This window comes from Labrus bergylta, chromosome 2 (assembly GCF_963930695.1).
Source record: "Labrus bergylta chromosome 2, fLabBer1.1, whole genome shotgun sequence".
NCBI classification, from domain to species: domain Eukaryota; kingdom Metazoa; phylum Chordata; class Actinopteri; order Labriformes; family Labridae; genus Labrus; species Labrus bergylta.
In genome coordinates this window covers 13,033,573-13,049,696 of record NC_089196.1, presented here as the reverse complement: position 1 = coordinate 13,049,696, position 16,124 = coordinate 13,033,573, and the positions used below count along the sequence as shown (strand labels likewise).

The following is a 16,124-nucleotide window of genomic DNA, read 5'->3' as shown; positions in this document are numbered from 1 at the left end:
ACATTGTCAAGAACAGTCAATGACAGCATAAAAAAAAATCTGTTTTCTAACTTCTGTTGCTTTCAGTTCTGTAACCTCTTATTTGAATCGCCTACAAACACCAATTTCTGAACAATTATTTACACTCAGACAAGCACAAAAGGATTAATACACCGGATGGAATTCAATCTTTTCTTGCCTTCAGCTTTATGGCACATTTATGTCTTCGGTAACTCTCCTTTGTGCGAGTTTTGACACAATAGCTTTCCTGTTGAATGAACTGGAAAGCAGAATCATGGGGCTGTGTGTTTGTGTGCTTGTTGTAGCAGGTGCAGGCGCTGTAGCGGTCAGTGCAGCTCAGCAGAGAGGGCAGAGGTGACTCCTCCCAATGCAGGCCTCTTCCTGCTCTCTGGACTCGCAGTATTGCCAATTTCATGCTCACAGCCAGTGTAAGCTCGTGACACACAACACTATTCATTGCTCTCATTATTGTCTGGCTGAGACACTTTAAGAGCAAAAAAGGGGTAAAGGCAGTGAGCAAGACCTACAAGTGGACCGGTGTGAGGAAGGTCAGAGACTGAAGGAATATATTTTTGGGTTAAGATTCTTAGTTTTAGGCTGAATCAAAAAGTCAGGGATAGAGATGCTGATGATGATAACGTTGGATATGTAATCTTAATTTTAACTTCTCTCACAGGAACAAGAGAGGATGATTTATGTTGTTTCAATTCTACATCATTGTTTTGCTCATCTGTAGCTATAGCACTGAATTGTTACACATTTAGTCCAGCAGCACTGTGCAGTTGGCAGACACAAAAATACAAAGTGAGTATGTCAGTCCAACAACATACTCACTCAGCTGAATCTGAATTATTCTGGCCCAGTTTCAACTGCAACTGAACATTAAAAGCTTCACTAAAGTGGTGTTATTGGAGCCAATGTGTAGTATTGCATTACATTTTATGCCTGGTAGTTTTATTGTCTCTTTACGCTGCAGAAACCTTTACTCAAACTGGCTTGTTAAAATCGTTATAACCTTCGTAGCACCATTCCCACTAAACTGAGCACATCAGTTGCTAAGTGTTGTTTTACCATTTGTAAGGCTTCGATGGCACATTTAAATGCCCAATGGTAGATTTTGACTGTTAGTTTTGAGGAAAATTCCAACAGCCACAGCGTCAAAGGAGTTGTGTAAACAGAGTTTATTTACCCGACTACTGGACTGTCACATCTTCCTCTCACTACACCCTCTCCTCTGTTTCTTTCACAGTTTCAGTCTCTCCTATCCTCTCCGTGCCTCCCTCGCCTCTCCTCTCAAGTTTTTATCGGGTGGATTAACTGCATTCCCTGAAGTAATCCCCTTTCTCCCACCTGATTTACTGGCAATACACCGCTTTTAAGTCTCACTCTCCGTGCGCTGATCTCCCAGGGGCTGATGGCCTCTCATAAAAGAGGAAGCAAATTGTAAGATGGGCTCACTGTGTTTTCCTCTTTCAGAGATGTGTTGTGCTCCAGGCTAGTTCAGCGGCTGGCCCATTTGGCCCACCTTTGAATCTGAACATACACGGTTCTGGTGGCAACAATGGAGGATATGAGCTTAAAGGGTAACAACAGCTTCACTTATCTAAGTGGTGTAATTACAGTGGTGAAAAAACGATAAATTGTGCGGTGTAAGGCTTGGATCTAGAATCTATTGTGCATTTCTGCACTGTGATTGACCTATCCAAGCAACACTGCATCTTGCCCTATGACAGCTCTGATAGGCTCCATTATGTGAGTCATAGGGTTAAGAATGTAAAGAAGGTGAAGGGATATCTATTTTCCTGATGTATATTATTATATATCATCTTGTTGTCTTGATCCTTTGACATTTAAGGTAATGCTCTCAATGGGGGAAAACTGTTCACTCCACATAAAACCTTCAGAACTTATTCAGTTTCCATATAAACATTCATGTGAATATATAAATATTAATGCTGCTGCAGCGATAGATCCTCATTTGGTTAATGCATTGGATTCATTACATCTCAGTTGTGACAAGTGCTCCTACAAAATAGCATTTTGACTTTTCCACTTAGACAATTAGACCTAACACTGTGTGTGAATACTGTATTTCTATGCTGTGAAATGCATGGTCTGTGGCCATGTTGTGGTAATGACTCCATAAGTGTGTTTATTGTTATTGTCACATATGCTAACAGTGAATGGCTCCATTAGAAAACTGAAAAGATTATTTGTTTAATGGGGTTTTCTATTGTTTATCTCAATGAGGCGGTCACAAGTTTTTAACAGGATCATTGGGCTCTTTACTCATTTAAATCAATAATAATTAAAGAAACTAAACAAATAAAATCCCCTGTGATTCCAGTTTTCTCCCATGATCAAGAGTTTTCCTGCTCATGAGTGATTGTTCATTTCCTCATTGGTTCTAATGGTGTGTTTTCACTAGTTTGTTTATTATCATAGCCAGTTGTTTTTTGATTGGTAATAATATCAGAGTGTCTTGTTCCATCTCATCAAAGCACATTTACTGTTGAGGCGGTAAAGATAAGTGTTCACCAGGAGGAAACTGCTTAGAGCTATTATTTTGAATCTCGTATGAAACATGACAAGTACAGAAAGATGGTGGGGAAGTACAATAATAAAGCAGTTAGATTGTTAAAGCAGGAAAAAAAAAAAAGAAATCTCAATTCCTGCCCTTTGACGATAGACTGGGATATTTAAGTTTGGAGCTTTCTTACATCATTTAGAAAATGACGATTAACAGACCTTGAACATTTTTCAATCAAATTTCATAAAATAACAAGTCACAAATGGATGGAGTCGCCATAAGATCATGAAATTGCTTTTGTCTCTCTAAGCTTCACTCAAGCTCAAGCCAACATTATGTAAAGTGCATCTCTCCAGCTGCCTTACATATGTTGAGTCTCCAAAGAAGAGGGTTTGAATATATTATTGCATGATATTATTCACTCTGCCACATACAATAAAGTATATTGAACCCAGTGGAAATTTAGGGGGGGGGGGGGGGGGGGGGGCTGCGGATCATGCACCAACTGTGCGTTGTGTGTTTAATGGTTTTATTAAATGGCTCAGGAATAATGAAAAAGATCTACGCAAAGAAAAGTAGACACAGACCGTCACAGACCATCTGTGCAATGGCAGAATGCAAACGATAAGGCAACACCCCTGTTAATAAATGTCAGATGTATGAATCCGTCGCAGCCCAACAGGTGTCTTTCTAATGTTCAGCTGCAGCGTCATGGGAGTGAGCGCTTCAGATCGGGTTAGGTCTGCCTTCATTGGGTCCAGCTTGCATTGACGCAGTGTGTCTTTCAAAATATCTTGAGTGTGAAATCCACTCTTCTTGTTATGCTTTTTAGAAATATGATTTTATTTTGAAATAGCCCTATAGCAGGGTATTACTGAATATCAGGGCTGCATTTGATTACTTAATCAGAAGCTGGATTAATCCAATAAAAAACACAACCAGGCAGATAAACAAGGGAAAATGGTCTGTTTTATGCATATCACATTACTAATTATAATAAAAGTGTGTGTCTCAGGTTCAGCTTTACAACATTTTTATTGTCTTCTGGGAGAGGTTTTTACTGCCTAATTTGATCAATGAATTTTATACCGTCTTGTAGTTGTGCTTGAAGATCCCCCACGGATTTTGAGTTGAATCACATAACATTTCTTATCTAGCTCTCTTTCTCTCTCTTATTTCACTCTATTTAATTATTTATTTATGTACTTTTCTGCTCTGCTGCAGATTAAAGACGTTGCTTCTTCCAGTCACAGTACCTCTGTGGCCAATGTGTGAACACTGTGACTGTATATCTCTAAAGCAAAAGCATTCAATGGAGAAAAAGATATATTTTGAGATGCAGAGCGACTATAGACATTGTAGATACAATCTCACAGAGACGAAGCACCATGACAGACTTATTTTAATCATGTTTTGCTGTGTTAAGCTTTCTAAATCTCCAGCCTGGGTACATATTCATGCGGTTAAGATATACCTATGAGTCACAGATGACTCACAATATGTCTTAGGGGATCTGAAGCATTTTTTTTTTTTTATCCAGTGGGATGGTTTGGAAATCATTAGAACATTTTTTTTTTTTTAAATGTAAGTTTGCCCCCTTTCCTCCCTCCTCCTATGAACTATCCCTGTAATGGCTTTGTGTAACTTCAAATGGTGCTTATTGAAGAAAAGAGTGGGCTTGATTTGTGGAATTGTTTGTCTATCAACTTTTGTAATCGTTAAAATAAATCAGAGAACGTCTATTTTAGAAAGCGTTTGCAGTGACAAGCAGAAGTAGATGTTCAGTGGGTGATCAGTCTGTGATGATTTTGAAAAATGTTAGAGTTTCTGCTCTTCAATCTTTCTGTAGCTTTTTCCAGTTGAAAACGTATCTCTAACACTATTGATATGGACCAATTCATCTGGAGGTTATTCAAAAAGAAAATCGCCCCCCGGAACCTGGAGTATCATAGAACTGGACCTGACAAGAGAAGGGCTGTATATACTGTACATAAGTTGTAGTATAACAGTATGATATTAGCTTTTAAATCAACAATTTTATATTTCACTTGAATTATTAACAGTCAATATTAATAAAAAGTGTTAGTTCTTCTAAGCCAAGCAGTTTTAAAGGCAAAATGAGAAGGCTTTGTGTGAAAGTCATCCTTCTTTCATTGTAACAACAAATTAAGTTTAAAAGATTTGACTTTTCTCTTGTTTCTATCTTTCATTTTTAGTTTTGTGTATGTGATGCTTGGCACGTTGTTATACAGTATGGTAGGACAAATGCTAATTGTAATAAAGTATGATTAATGTTGTTTTTTTACTCCACTGTTCTTTCATGGCTTTATAGAACCTGAGAAGCCTGACTTACACAGTTCAATCTGTACAGGCCTCACATTTTATGCTACATTTAAAAGTATAATTATATATATTACAAAAAGTACACAGGTTAATTGTTGTTAACATTTCACAACTTGCTGCTTGTGTTCTTACAGGTCTCCAGAGGGTCTGTTTGATTTATTAGTCTCAGTAGGCCGTGTCTTTGTGAGAATGTCTATGAGCAGACAGAATCAAGAAACACACAGAGAGAATTCAATATACGCACCCTACCAATGCATTCTAATGAGGATGAGGTCTTTCTAATTGCTCCGTGTCTGCTTCAAATAAATGAATGCCCCTTTTTTTTTTTCTGTGTGTCTTGCATCTTCCAGATATTAATGAATGCGAAAGGGACCCATGCAAGAACGGGGGCATCTGCACAGATCTGGTTGCCAACTATTCCTGCGACTGCCCAGGAGAGTACATGGGGAGGAACTGTCAATACAGTAAGGGCTCATTTATCTGTATTAGAACTATTCATTGTTTGGTCTTTTAACTGTTTCAAACTGTGAACTTATTCCACCATCATAGCTAATGATGCTGCAGGGAATTGAAATGGAATAATTGACTAAACTGAATAAACTGAATTTTTAGGATGTCTGTTAAAATGATTTTAATAATCATATATCAAAGTTTTCTTTTTTTTTTTTTGTTAACGACCACCCCACATTTAATCTGTGTGTTCTAACAACTGTGTTTCTTATTTTTGAAAGCTTGAAGTTTATTTTTGAAAAGTGTTAATTCTTTTTTTTTTAATTATTATTATTGTGTTATTTAAAGATTTATTTTGGGGCTTTTGGTGCCCTCATTGAAGAAACAGGACAGTGGATGGAGTGGGAAATCAGGGAGAGAGAGAGAGAGAGAGAGAGAGAGTGGGGAATGACATGCGGGAAAGGAGCTGCAGGCTGGATTTGAACTTGGGCCGCTTGCTTGGAGGACCACCGCATCTGTACACACGGCACACGCACCTACCACTAGCCCACTGGCGCCCTGTAAAGTGTTGATTCTTGTGCATATTTTGTGTCAAACGACTTTTTGAACCCCTGCAGTTGTCCTCCTCCTTCCCATATGTATGAAGTATGTCCTGATGCAGCACAGACTGGGAAAAGAAACACATACACTGCAAAAACCTCACTGTTTGTTATCAGTATGGCTAACCGAGCACAATAATTTCTTTTTCTTAAGTTTGAATATCCACAGACTTCATATTCCACACAATGCTTACAATATCTTTATCACTAAATCTCATATCCTGAAGTCAGTCTGTTAAGATAGGCTGTAATACACTTAATGTATCATATTAAAGCTGACTCTTAAACCGACAATGTTCATATTAAATCTGAGCAAGATATGCAAAATGATGTGCAGGACATTTATTTAAACTTCACATATTTGATTTCTCATATTTTTGATTGAATGGCAGGACACATAAGCTTGTGTTCTGCATGTTAAGACGAACATATTACACCCTAAAGAACAAAAACATTAAGAAGAGAAAAAGAAGTCTATTCTAAGGGGTCATGCAGACTTTTATTGATTTGTTTGTTTTTTACTGAGTGGCTGTACAGAAAGAAAAAGGGGCTTCATATTATCCAGAATGAATTATTTCTGCAAGACGATGGAGATCTCAAAGGCACACACAAAGGTGTGTCGTGATGCCATCGTGGAGATTTTCATCGGCTCAATCTGGGAATTTATCAGGATTAATGTATCAGTTTATTTAGAACCCCACACAAACCTCTGCACTGCTATTTACAAACGACTTCATTGAATCTTACCTGTCAGTTCAGCACAGTCGTTCTGCAGGAGTGTTGAACAATTCTCCTTGGAGATTGAGAGTTTCTTTAGCCGTTTTTTGTAAACTTAGAAACAGAAGGCGGAGCTGAGTGAAGAGGCACAGCTGCACTGATTTGATGAGTGTAGTGATTGGACAGCTTGAGGAGAAAGATTGAATCTTGCTCCTTGAACATAAGCTAAGCTCCATTATTTGTTTAATGATGCTAATTGTTATTTCCCCCTAACACTGCAATATTTGTAAACCGTAGTTTACAACCATTTATTCAGCTTCATTTATTCACAATGCTTCAGCACAGTTCAGAAGTGTTAGGATGTTTTGTGTGTCTTTTGTTCTTGCTGTATGAAACACTACATTTGAAATGTATGAAATACCATGTGAGAAAGTGCTGACTCAGCTTGAATTTGTTGGTGATTACATCCACATAAGTTGAACTGTGTAGAAATGCTATCCCTTTTGTACAAATCGCCCCGAAGGTGAAAAGGGGAATAAGTCCATCATTTTCCACTAAGTTACTGCAGGGGGGCTCCGGAGGCTCATCGGCAGCAGCCGCCATGTTGGGAATCCTGTCTCGGCCTAACTTTCAGTCAACCTCACGACAGGCTGAGAGCTGGAGCTGAGTCGGGTTTTAAGCCTCTTGACAAACCCGCCTGTCAATCATGTCAGCTACGCGCCTAACTATGGATAACATGTCATGTGTCGTTCATTGGCCTCAAAAAATATGTTTTGGTTAGTCTGTGATTAGTATGAAAACAAATGTGCATGTATTGTTTTTTCTTAGTTTTTAATCTTGATATGCTCAATGTGTATGTTATATTAACTGCTGTCTTTATATGCACACTGCCTTTTTAATTAAATGCATAACTGTAACAGAGTATACTACACACTCATGCACCCACACACAGTACAAACAGGTGTATTTACTCCAGTCTCATTTGTCACAGGTGGAAACACTGTTGTATACGGCCGATGTTTGTGTCGTGCTTTTATTATTCTTTCCCTCATCCGCTCTCTCCACTGCATGCTCATTAGTATTGGTGTGCTGGCATTAATTTCAGTGGGGCTCTAATTTGTTTAGGCTGTAGGTAGGGCTTGTGGGAGATGGATTCAGCTGTCACATCACGGTTGTGGTGGTGTTAGTGATGTATGCTGTCACGGTGCTGATGTATGCTCAGAGGCCAGCAGGCCAAGGCCCGGGGGCCGGCTGGCTCTACTGCTCTGACGGACGGCTGGCAGGCAGCTCGTTAAGAGTGGCCCGTCATCGCCGTGAGGTGAGAGGGACCGCGACTCTGCAACAGTGTCTTGCCACAACAACCACATAAAATACACGAGAGAGCTGCCTAAGATGTAACACATCTACACAAATCTGTTACTGCATTGACGCAACATTACAATTACATTGCACATGACTTTCAAGTGTTAAATCAGGTAATATGCCTTGTGACGCTTGTACCTGGATAGACCTGGGTCCCTAACATATTCAAAGACAAAATACTATTTTTTCTTTGATTATTAAGCTTTATAATTAAATATATCATCTACAACTGTCAAATAACACCGTTCAGACTGATGATTATGGGAGAATTCTTCTCACAAGATTTTTCTTGTGAGGTCATTATCATAATGTTTAAATCATGTGCTGCCCTCTATGGGTCGGATGAAACATGCTTTCCTACAATTTTTGAGCTGTCCCTTGTGTTTAGTGCTACATATCAAATGTATGAGCATGCTATTGCTGTTGACCGTGAAAGCTAATTGCACATAATATATATACCGGTATATATAAACACACATATAGATATAATTAATTTCTTACATGTCAAGCCTGTTAGCATGCTGACATAAATATTTAGCCTTAAACACAACATTGCCCTTGGTAAAGCCTTAAAGAGAAAATAGCACAGTGTTTTTCCTTCTTCTTCTGGTTTTTTACGTTTAAAAAACCCTCATACATAAAAAATGCCTCATGCAATTCCAGTGGAGCTTTGTTCGGCTTTCTGTAACACATAAAATATGTGCCTATCACATACAATTCAGGTGACAATGATTGCTGAGCCTGCAGAAATACTGTAACCTTTGTACTTTTATATGAACATCATACCATACTTTAATTGGAGGAATGGAATCTAATCATTTGTCTCCTTTGTCTGAAGTGTTTCTGGCCACTGTCCTTTCTTACGTTTCTACTTGAGCTATTGAAGCATGAATCCCTTTGGCAATCGCGAACTTGCACATTGATTTACTTCATTCATATAGAAATAAAACCACTTAAATATATCCACTGACTTCTAATTACAGCAATAGAGAATTCTTACATATGCAGTACGACATGGATTTCCCTATATTCTAAACAATATTCAGATTTTTGGAAAAGAAAGGCAACACTGAAGTGAAAACGAAAGGTCAGGAAATATTGAACCATGGCTGTCACCTGACATTGGTAGGCTTTCTCAGACTTTTTTAATGCACCAAATAAGGTTCATCCATTTCTCCCCCTCAATATAAAAAGCTTTCCTTTGCTTCCTAGAGAAGCAGCAGTTACTCTGCATGGTGGAATATATAGAGAGTTCAGGTACACACAAACAAACAAACACACACACACAAACACAGAGATATACTCTTCGCTCTCTTCCAGCCTCTAGTCGTTCCCCCTGGACTGTCCTCAGACATTACTCACTGTCTCTCTCCGGCATCCTGTTGCCTAGGACCCGACTGTTAGCAGCTGGAGAGGTTGTGCTGGGGTTGTTTTCATTGTTTCATTATTCTCTGACTCTTGGCTTTTTTTTATGATGTGTATGTGTTCTCCCAGCTCTTAAGCTCTGCCACTTTTGTTGTCTGCTGGTATTGTGCGTCCGTGCATGCTTGTGTGTGTTCTAAATTCTGATGTGTTTTACTTAGATGGTGAAGATGGCATTATAGCCTTCAGGTGACCATTGCTCCAGGCGCTCCCTAGAGACTGCTTCACACAGACACTTACAGCTCACCCAGCATGAGCAAGCACTGCCTCTAGCTGAACTCTGCACTTATGATACGTCCTCATTCTTTGGGGACATCTCCAAGTTCTGTCAGCTTTTCCAACCCTTGGGTTATGACGCTCTTAAACACAGTTGTGTGATAATCAGCCAGAGACGAAGCCATGCTGTTGAATGAATAATGCATGTTTGATTGAGATCCTCCAGTTTTACAAAAGCAATAATAATAAATCTTGTGTGCCCTCTGTGTTCTTACTGTAATCATTGTAATCTCTTCTGTCATTAGAAATAAACAACAAGAACAGATTGGAAGAAACCCTCATAAGCTGGTTGCACCTGTGTCAGTGAAATGAAATACAGAATCCCTCATAATCTCAAAAACTCTGTGTTAGATTTTGAAAATAAAGGTGAGGCAAAAAGTAAAAATGCTCACATACAGTATATTACTCTACTCTACTATACATTTTCAACCTCATGATATCTAGAGAACTCTTAGCAATGTTCTTGAGAATATTGAACAAGTATTTTTTTCTTCTCTGATACATGTTCATCTATATTTTTGGGGGGGAGTCAAACTGTTATTGGTACTGAAAGTTGATTGTGTTCAATTAGTACAAAAAAATGCAGAGCTACAAATCCCCTGTACTTATCATACGCTTAATTTAACGACTAATTAAAACTTAAACATCTGGCACAGCAGCTCAGCACATCTTCATTGAGCTGTGTTTAAGAGACACTGTGTGCTCGAGGGAAGATGATCCTTCTTGGGATTCTGCGTTGTTCAGAATTCAAGCCGACTGTGTGTGTGTCACCTCACAGCTGTGGGAAACCAATTTCTAAACTATTTTAAGTGAATAAGTTGCCGCTTACAACTTGTGCTCGTTATGGTGTCCAGTGGAGAAACAATCTAATTTACTGTCCCCGTTACAAACTCTGTAACTCAATTTAGTCAGCCTGCAGGATTCTGAAGACATGCACTCACTTCTGATTCACTTGAGATGGCAATATTGCACAGCTGTTTACCCCAACTCAATTCATTATTTGTGTTTTCTTGGCATACTTGACTCCTCAATATATAATGGATTTCCACAGGCAGAGTGATGTTACCATAAAAACATACGATGCAGTTTGCATATTCCAGCCGAATTCAGTCCTTCCTGGATCACAAAATTTGATGATTTCTCAAAAATAGTAGAATATGTGAATATACTTTTTTTTTTTTTTTTTTTTTAAATCTCTCATACAAATGCTATGTATGAAAAAGTACTATGTGGTACGTTTTATTCTGTATTTATTTAGCTCACCATATGAACATATGCTCCTTTTCCATCTGTTCGTTTAGTGGGTTCCATTTTTCATGTATTCTTATTTATATTATTTGTTTTCCCAGCAGGCTTTTCATTAAAAATGGAAAGACAAAGAAGTACTTGTTTTGCAACACAAAAAATGATTTACTGTAGAAACATTGCCAGAATCCCTTTCGCCACAGGTATGACTATTAAAATGCTCCTGATGTGCCTGGACGTACCAATAAGGATTATGAGGGGAAAACAAGCAGCTTAAAGAATAAAGGAGAGAGTGCCTTTGTCTGAAGATTTCGCTGTCAGGCTTCCCCGCTTTAATCCTGCAGCCTTTTCTGTAGAATGTTAAAAGTTGTTCCAAAGCTCGTTGACACTGGGTATGATACTGTCCAGAAGACTTTGCAGCTCCTATGGAGGAAGGTCCAGTAAGGAGGAGATGAAGGAGCCACTGGTTAGTGCTAAGCATGTAGACAGTGTCACGACAGAGAGGAGACATCCTCTGACTGCTGTGGCTGAAATGGTGTTCTGCTATAATTGCAAACATTTGGGATTTTGTTGTGATAATTAAAGTAACATCCAAAGTCTTCAAAGGGTCTGATATTGTACCAGTCTGAGGTTTTGGTCCCTGAGAATGACACAAACAAAGATGTCAGCTTAGATGTGGAGACATTTTGGAGTAAAATGGATCAAGATGTGGAGGAAAAAAATCCCTATCATTACAAAATACTTCTTTGTGGTGATTTTTTTATATTCTGAGAACTAAGTTTTATGCTTTTTGAGTGCTGGAATGACAAAAGGTCTCATTCGTCTCTTTCTCCCTCTCTTCCCTCAGGATGCTCCGGACCACTGGGCATGGAGGGCGGCATAATCTCCAACCAACAGATAACTGCCTCCTCCACCCACCGTGCTCTCTTTGGCTTGCAGAAGTGGTACCCGTACTTTGCACGCCTCAACAGGAAGGGCCTGGTCAACGCTTGGACTGCTGCCGAAAATGACAGATGGCCGTGGATCCAGGTAAAGCTTGGTTACAGGACAGGAGACATGCAGGGCTGCTCCAGGGCCAGACACACATGAATTAAGACACAGACATGCTCTTCACTCTAGTCACACTTTTAATTGTTGCCTTGATTTATGGTTGCAATTTCCTTATAGCCTCAAATCTCTTGGTGGTAGTCGATGCTAACTATAAATTGTTAAATGCCAGAATGCAGCAACTTCAACTTTAGTTTTAATTACAGATACTCTAAAATTGATGGCTCACTTACTGGTAATAAAGAACAATAAAAAGTTTGAGCTAGGGGCAAAACAGATGCAGTTGTAGTCAACTGTGAGGAACAGTGTGATGGTGCAAAACTGTTTTCAGCTTGTGGCTTGTTGCTAACAGTTACTCAACTGTGCCATCAATTGTTCTGATTTTGAGATGTGAGGAGCTCAATGATGTAACTGGCATAGCACTTTCTCTATTGCTTGTCATAAATTGAGTTTGGGAATTGGGGGTCTTAGGTGAGGAAAGTAAAGTGCACAGTAAAAGTCATAATTTGATGCACTGATGATTTGTTATGTCTTGTGCAATTTCTGATCTGCAAATCACTGTGCTGTCAAGAGAGAGATTTGGTGCATAATTTTATACTCAACAGTGCTATTAAGTGTCATTTTCCTGGTATTCCTAAAAAGAGATTGAATGCTGCTTAGAAATTCAGTGCCTTCTCTTGTCATTTTACAGTAACAGGGTTTCTAAAACCACCAGAGAGCCTTTGTTTTATCCCAAAACATTCTAATGAAACCTGAAGGAAAAATAGGTTTACAACAACAAAACACTGATAAACCCAAGTTTCTTCTTCTTCTTCTTACTTTGACGCTTTGTTCAAGTCAGCCTTCATGCTTTGCAATTAGGGAGCGCTTATTGTCAAAGAGCCACATAGACAGATCAATAACATGGATTGTCTGTTGGTACCTGACAGTCACATCCGAAACTTCTGTCCTCCCAGATCCTGCTCTGCCAAGATACACTATTCACTCTCTGTGCCTGTTTTCATGCAGAAATCATTTCTAAACAAATTTTGCAGAATAGTAACCCTGACAAAATGACATGTTGTTGGTCTCAATGTGCTACACAACTTTTTAAGCTGCTGCAGATTTCTGACCTGGAATAATTCAGCTCCAGTGTATGAATAGAAGATCTATGAAAAACCGTTTGTTTGTCTGATACATCGTGACCCAGGTCTACAGTAAAACAACTGTCACAAGATGTGTAGCTAGGATGTTCAACCCTCCAAACAATGCTCTGAAGGCTTGGTACAGCCCTGATGACACGATCATCCAGATGCAAAACTATGCTATGCCATATGATCCAGTACAATATGATGTAGTCAATAGGATATGGCGCACAAAATTACATGTTTTGATACGATGCAATCTGATTGGATAGGTTGACAGGATAGGATAGGATACAGTGCCATGCTGTGCCGTGTTTTGCTGTGAGGAAAAACGTGTCTCCTACTTTAATGTTGCACACATTTAGCTGTCTCAAGAGTAGAACTAAATCAAAAGACCTTCAAACAATCAACTTTTTTTAAAAGAGCAGTGAAGCAGCAGGTAACAATACCAATCACAATTGCAAGTACTTCTCATTACCCATATTGCACATCTTCCCTACAATACAAATAAATGATACGTAATGCCCACTCTTATATGTTGTTCAAAGATATACAGAAAGGAGAAAGAGTAAAATGATTTGTTACCCAGCTACTTAATTAGTTGCTATTATGAATATAATGTTTTTTTCCAGCTTCATTACATTTCTCTTCGCCTTCGGCCACTTTTATGGTGACAGAGATTCTGACAGTTACTTTTGAAGTGAGCTTTTATCGGATACACAACACACATCCAGTGGACTGTGAACAACACACAATAGAACAAAATACCACAGTGTGACAGCATGATGGAGAAAGTGAAGCTGTAACTCACAACAAGAGAATAGTGAGACAGGGCAGAAATGGATTTGTTAAAGAAATAAAAAAATAAAGAGAACACAGAAACAAAGAGACAGAGTCAGAGAATCAGCCAACATGAGTGAGAGAAAAGAAGCCTGAAACAGAGAGGCTGAGGAGAGAGCGGGACATAAAACATTCAGGCGGTTTGTTTGACTTTAATGATGCCACGCGGGATCTTTGAGCGGGATGCTGTAGGCATTGTGTGTTTCTTACAGAGGGCCGGGATAATTGGGACGTGAGTACGGAGGTGTACAGTCATGTCAGTGTTTTGGGATTATGCTAAGGAGTCGCTGGTGTTCTTTTGTAGTGCTGAGTGAGGTGACTGTCGGTATGTCTGTCATTATGAATCAGGCGATACCGACACATGACAACCCTATCAGGGTAGGGATCAGACGTTTCTGACTATTTGTAAGGTTTTCCTTAGAGCTGCATGTATCTTTGGATGTCAGCCAGAGTCAACTCTCTCCCCCATAAACCTCGACAAACGAATCAAAACACAACACACTTTTAATACAACATCATATAAATGAAGACAAAGGATTCATTCTCCACATATGAGTTTGTTTGGGTTCCACTTTTTGTGTGCATGTGTGAGCTTGCTATTGTTCACAAATCAGTGTACGGTGAAAATATCAGTTTTCCACAGCCTCACCGCGGCTAGCTCACACATAAAATTGCATTTGAACACTCAGGGGAAATATGCTGCTGGTCTGACCAGTATCAGCAAAGACTGGCTGCAGCTGTACGTGTTGGACCAATGAAACAATCTAAATCACTTGTGAAGGCTAAGAGGGTCCATACATAATTCAAAACACACTGAAGAGTTAATGACAATCAGTGTTCACATTAGCTTTCATGAGATGATAAAAAACCTGTATAGGCTCTCACTCTGTCAGGGGAGCTTTTCCCTTTTCATTCCTTTGTTGCTTTTCTTATTAAAGCATTTGACTTTACTGTCGATGATGATGTAGTGGAGATGTTGACAAATGGATTTCCATCCCAGTGTGTTTTTAAAATCACAGCTTGACTGCATTTATTTCAAACTGAATTAACCTTTTGTTCACATACACTTCAGATTACTGTGTCTTACATTTTCTTACCCCATTCTTCTTGATTTGACAGAAATTTAAATTCTTACATAAGAATGAGTCAGGCTCCTTAAGCCCAAACTAAACAGATTCTTAAGCAATTTGAGGTCAAATGGTTGTGATTACCTACTAAAATATATGTGCTTCATGTCAGTCATGCTTTCTTTTTCTTTTCCGACATACAATATATGAGTGATGCGTTTATATCCAGGCTTTTCCTTCAAATTATTTCAAGTACTTTCAACATTTGCTATGCCCCCAGAATCAAACACAAAGAGCACATGGTTGCATATTACTAACTACAGAGAGGTTGTTACACAGACAGTCTATTTTTATTCCCTGATCTTATTAGTGGCCAGTCTTGAAGTGAGCTCATAGTGTCTCAAGTTGCTTTTTGTGTCTGCGGTTAGTTCGGTGATTCCCAAAGTGGGACACGTGGCCTTTAGGGGGCCAGGAAAGCATGACAAATTTTGTGAGTGGAATTTCAGGTGAATATCTGGAATATTCTACCTCTTAGTTTAATGTTCCCCCACTTTAGGCATTTTTAAGAACAGACTGAAGACACACTTTGTTCCATGCATTTTCAGTGTCCATAAGATCAACTACAATTCCCCACCTCAGCTTCCTAGAGGTCGAATGGGTATGTTTATCCTCTCCTGGCTTGACAATATTGTCATCTGCCAAAGGGCGGCCCAGCAGAGAAGGTTTGGGATCCACTGGGTCAGTTGTAGTATAAGACTTAAAGGTTCAAATATCAAAAAAAGATTTAACAACATTACACATGAAACAAAATTTAAAAGGAAGGGGAAAAAACTGGAGAATGTACCTATGGTTGCATGTGTATTATTAAATAAACAGGATGAAATATAAAGCTGCTTTAATGTGGCTCTCTGTGTGTTCATGCTTACATTAATTTTTTCTCTTAGCCAGTTTCAAGGACACAGGTCAGCCCAAATGTACCAATACACCCTCAATTCCCAGTTTACTTAAAATTTGCATCAAAACAGCTGTTTTTTTAAATGTATTATTATTTTACTTGATATGCCCCTAACTTGGGTGTATATGTCAGGTCTTGGTGGTCCAC

General features: G+C 39.0%; 1 protein-coding gene across 1 annotated transcript in view; it reads left to right on the top strand.

The window, feature by feature from the left end:
• The window catches only part of LOC110002131 (EGF-like repeat and discoidin I-like domain-containing protein 3), a 110,437-nt gene that overhangs the window by 55,964 nt on the left and 38,349 nt on the right, over positions 1-16,124 (top strand). The window contains exons 4-5 of the mRNA XM_020657788.3: positions 5,224-5,337; positions 11,792-11,973. Of these exons, the coding sequence (XP_020513444.2) occupies positions 5,224-5,337; positions 11,792-11,973 (296 nt within the window). The remainder of the gene's footprint in view (positions 1-5,223; positions 5,338-11,791; positions 11,974-16,124) is intronic.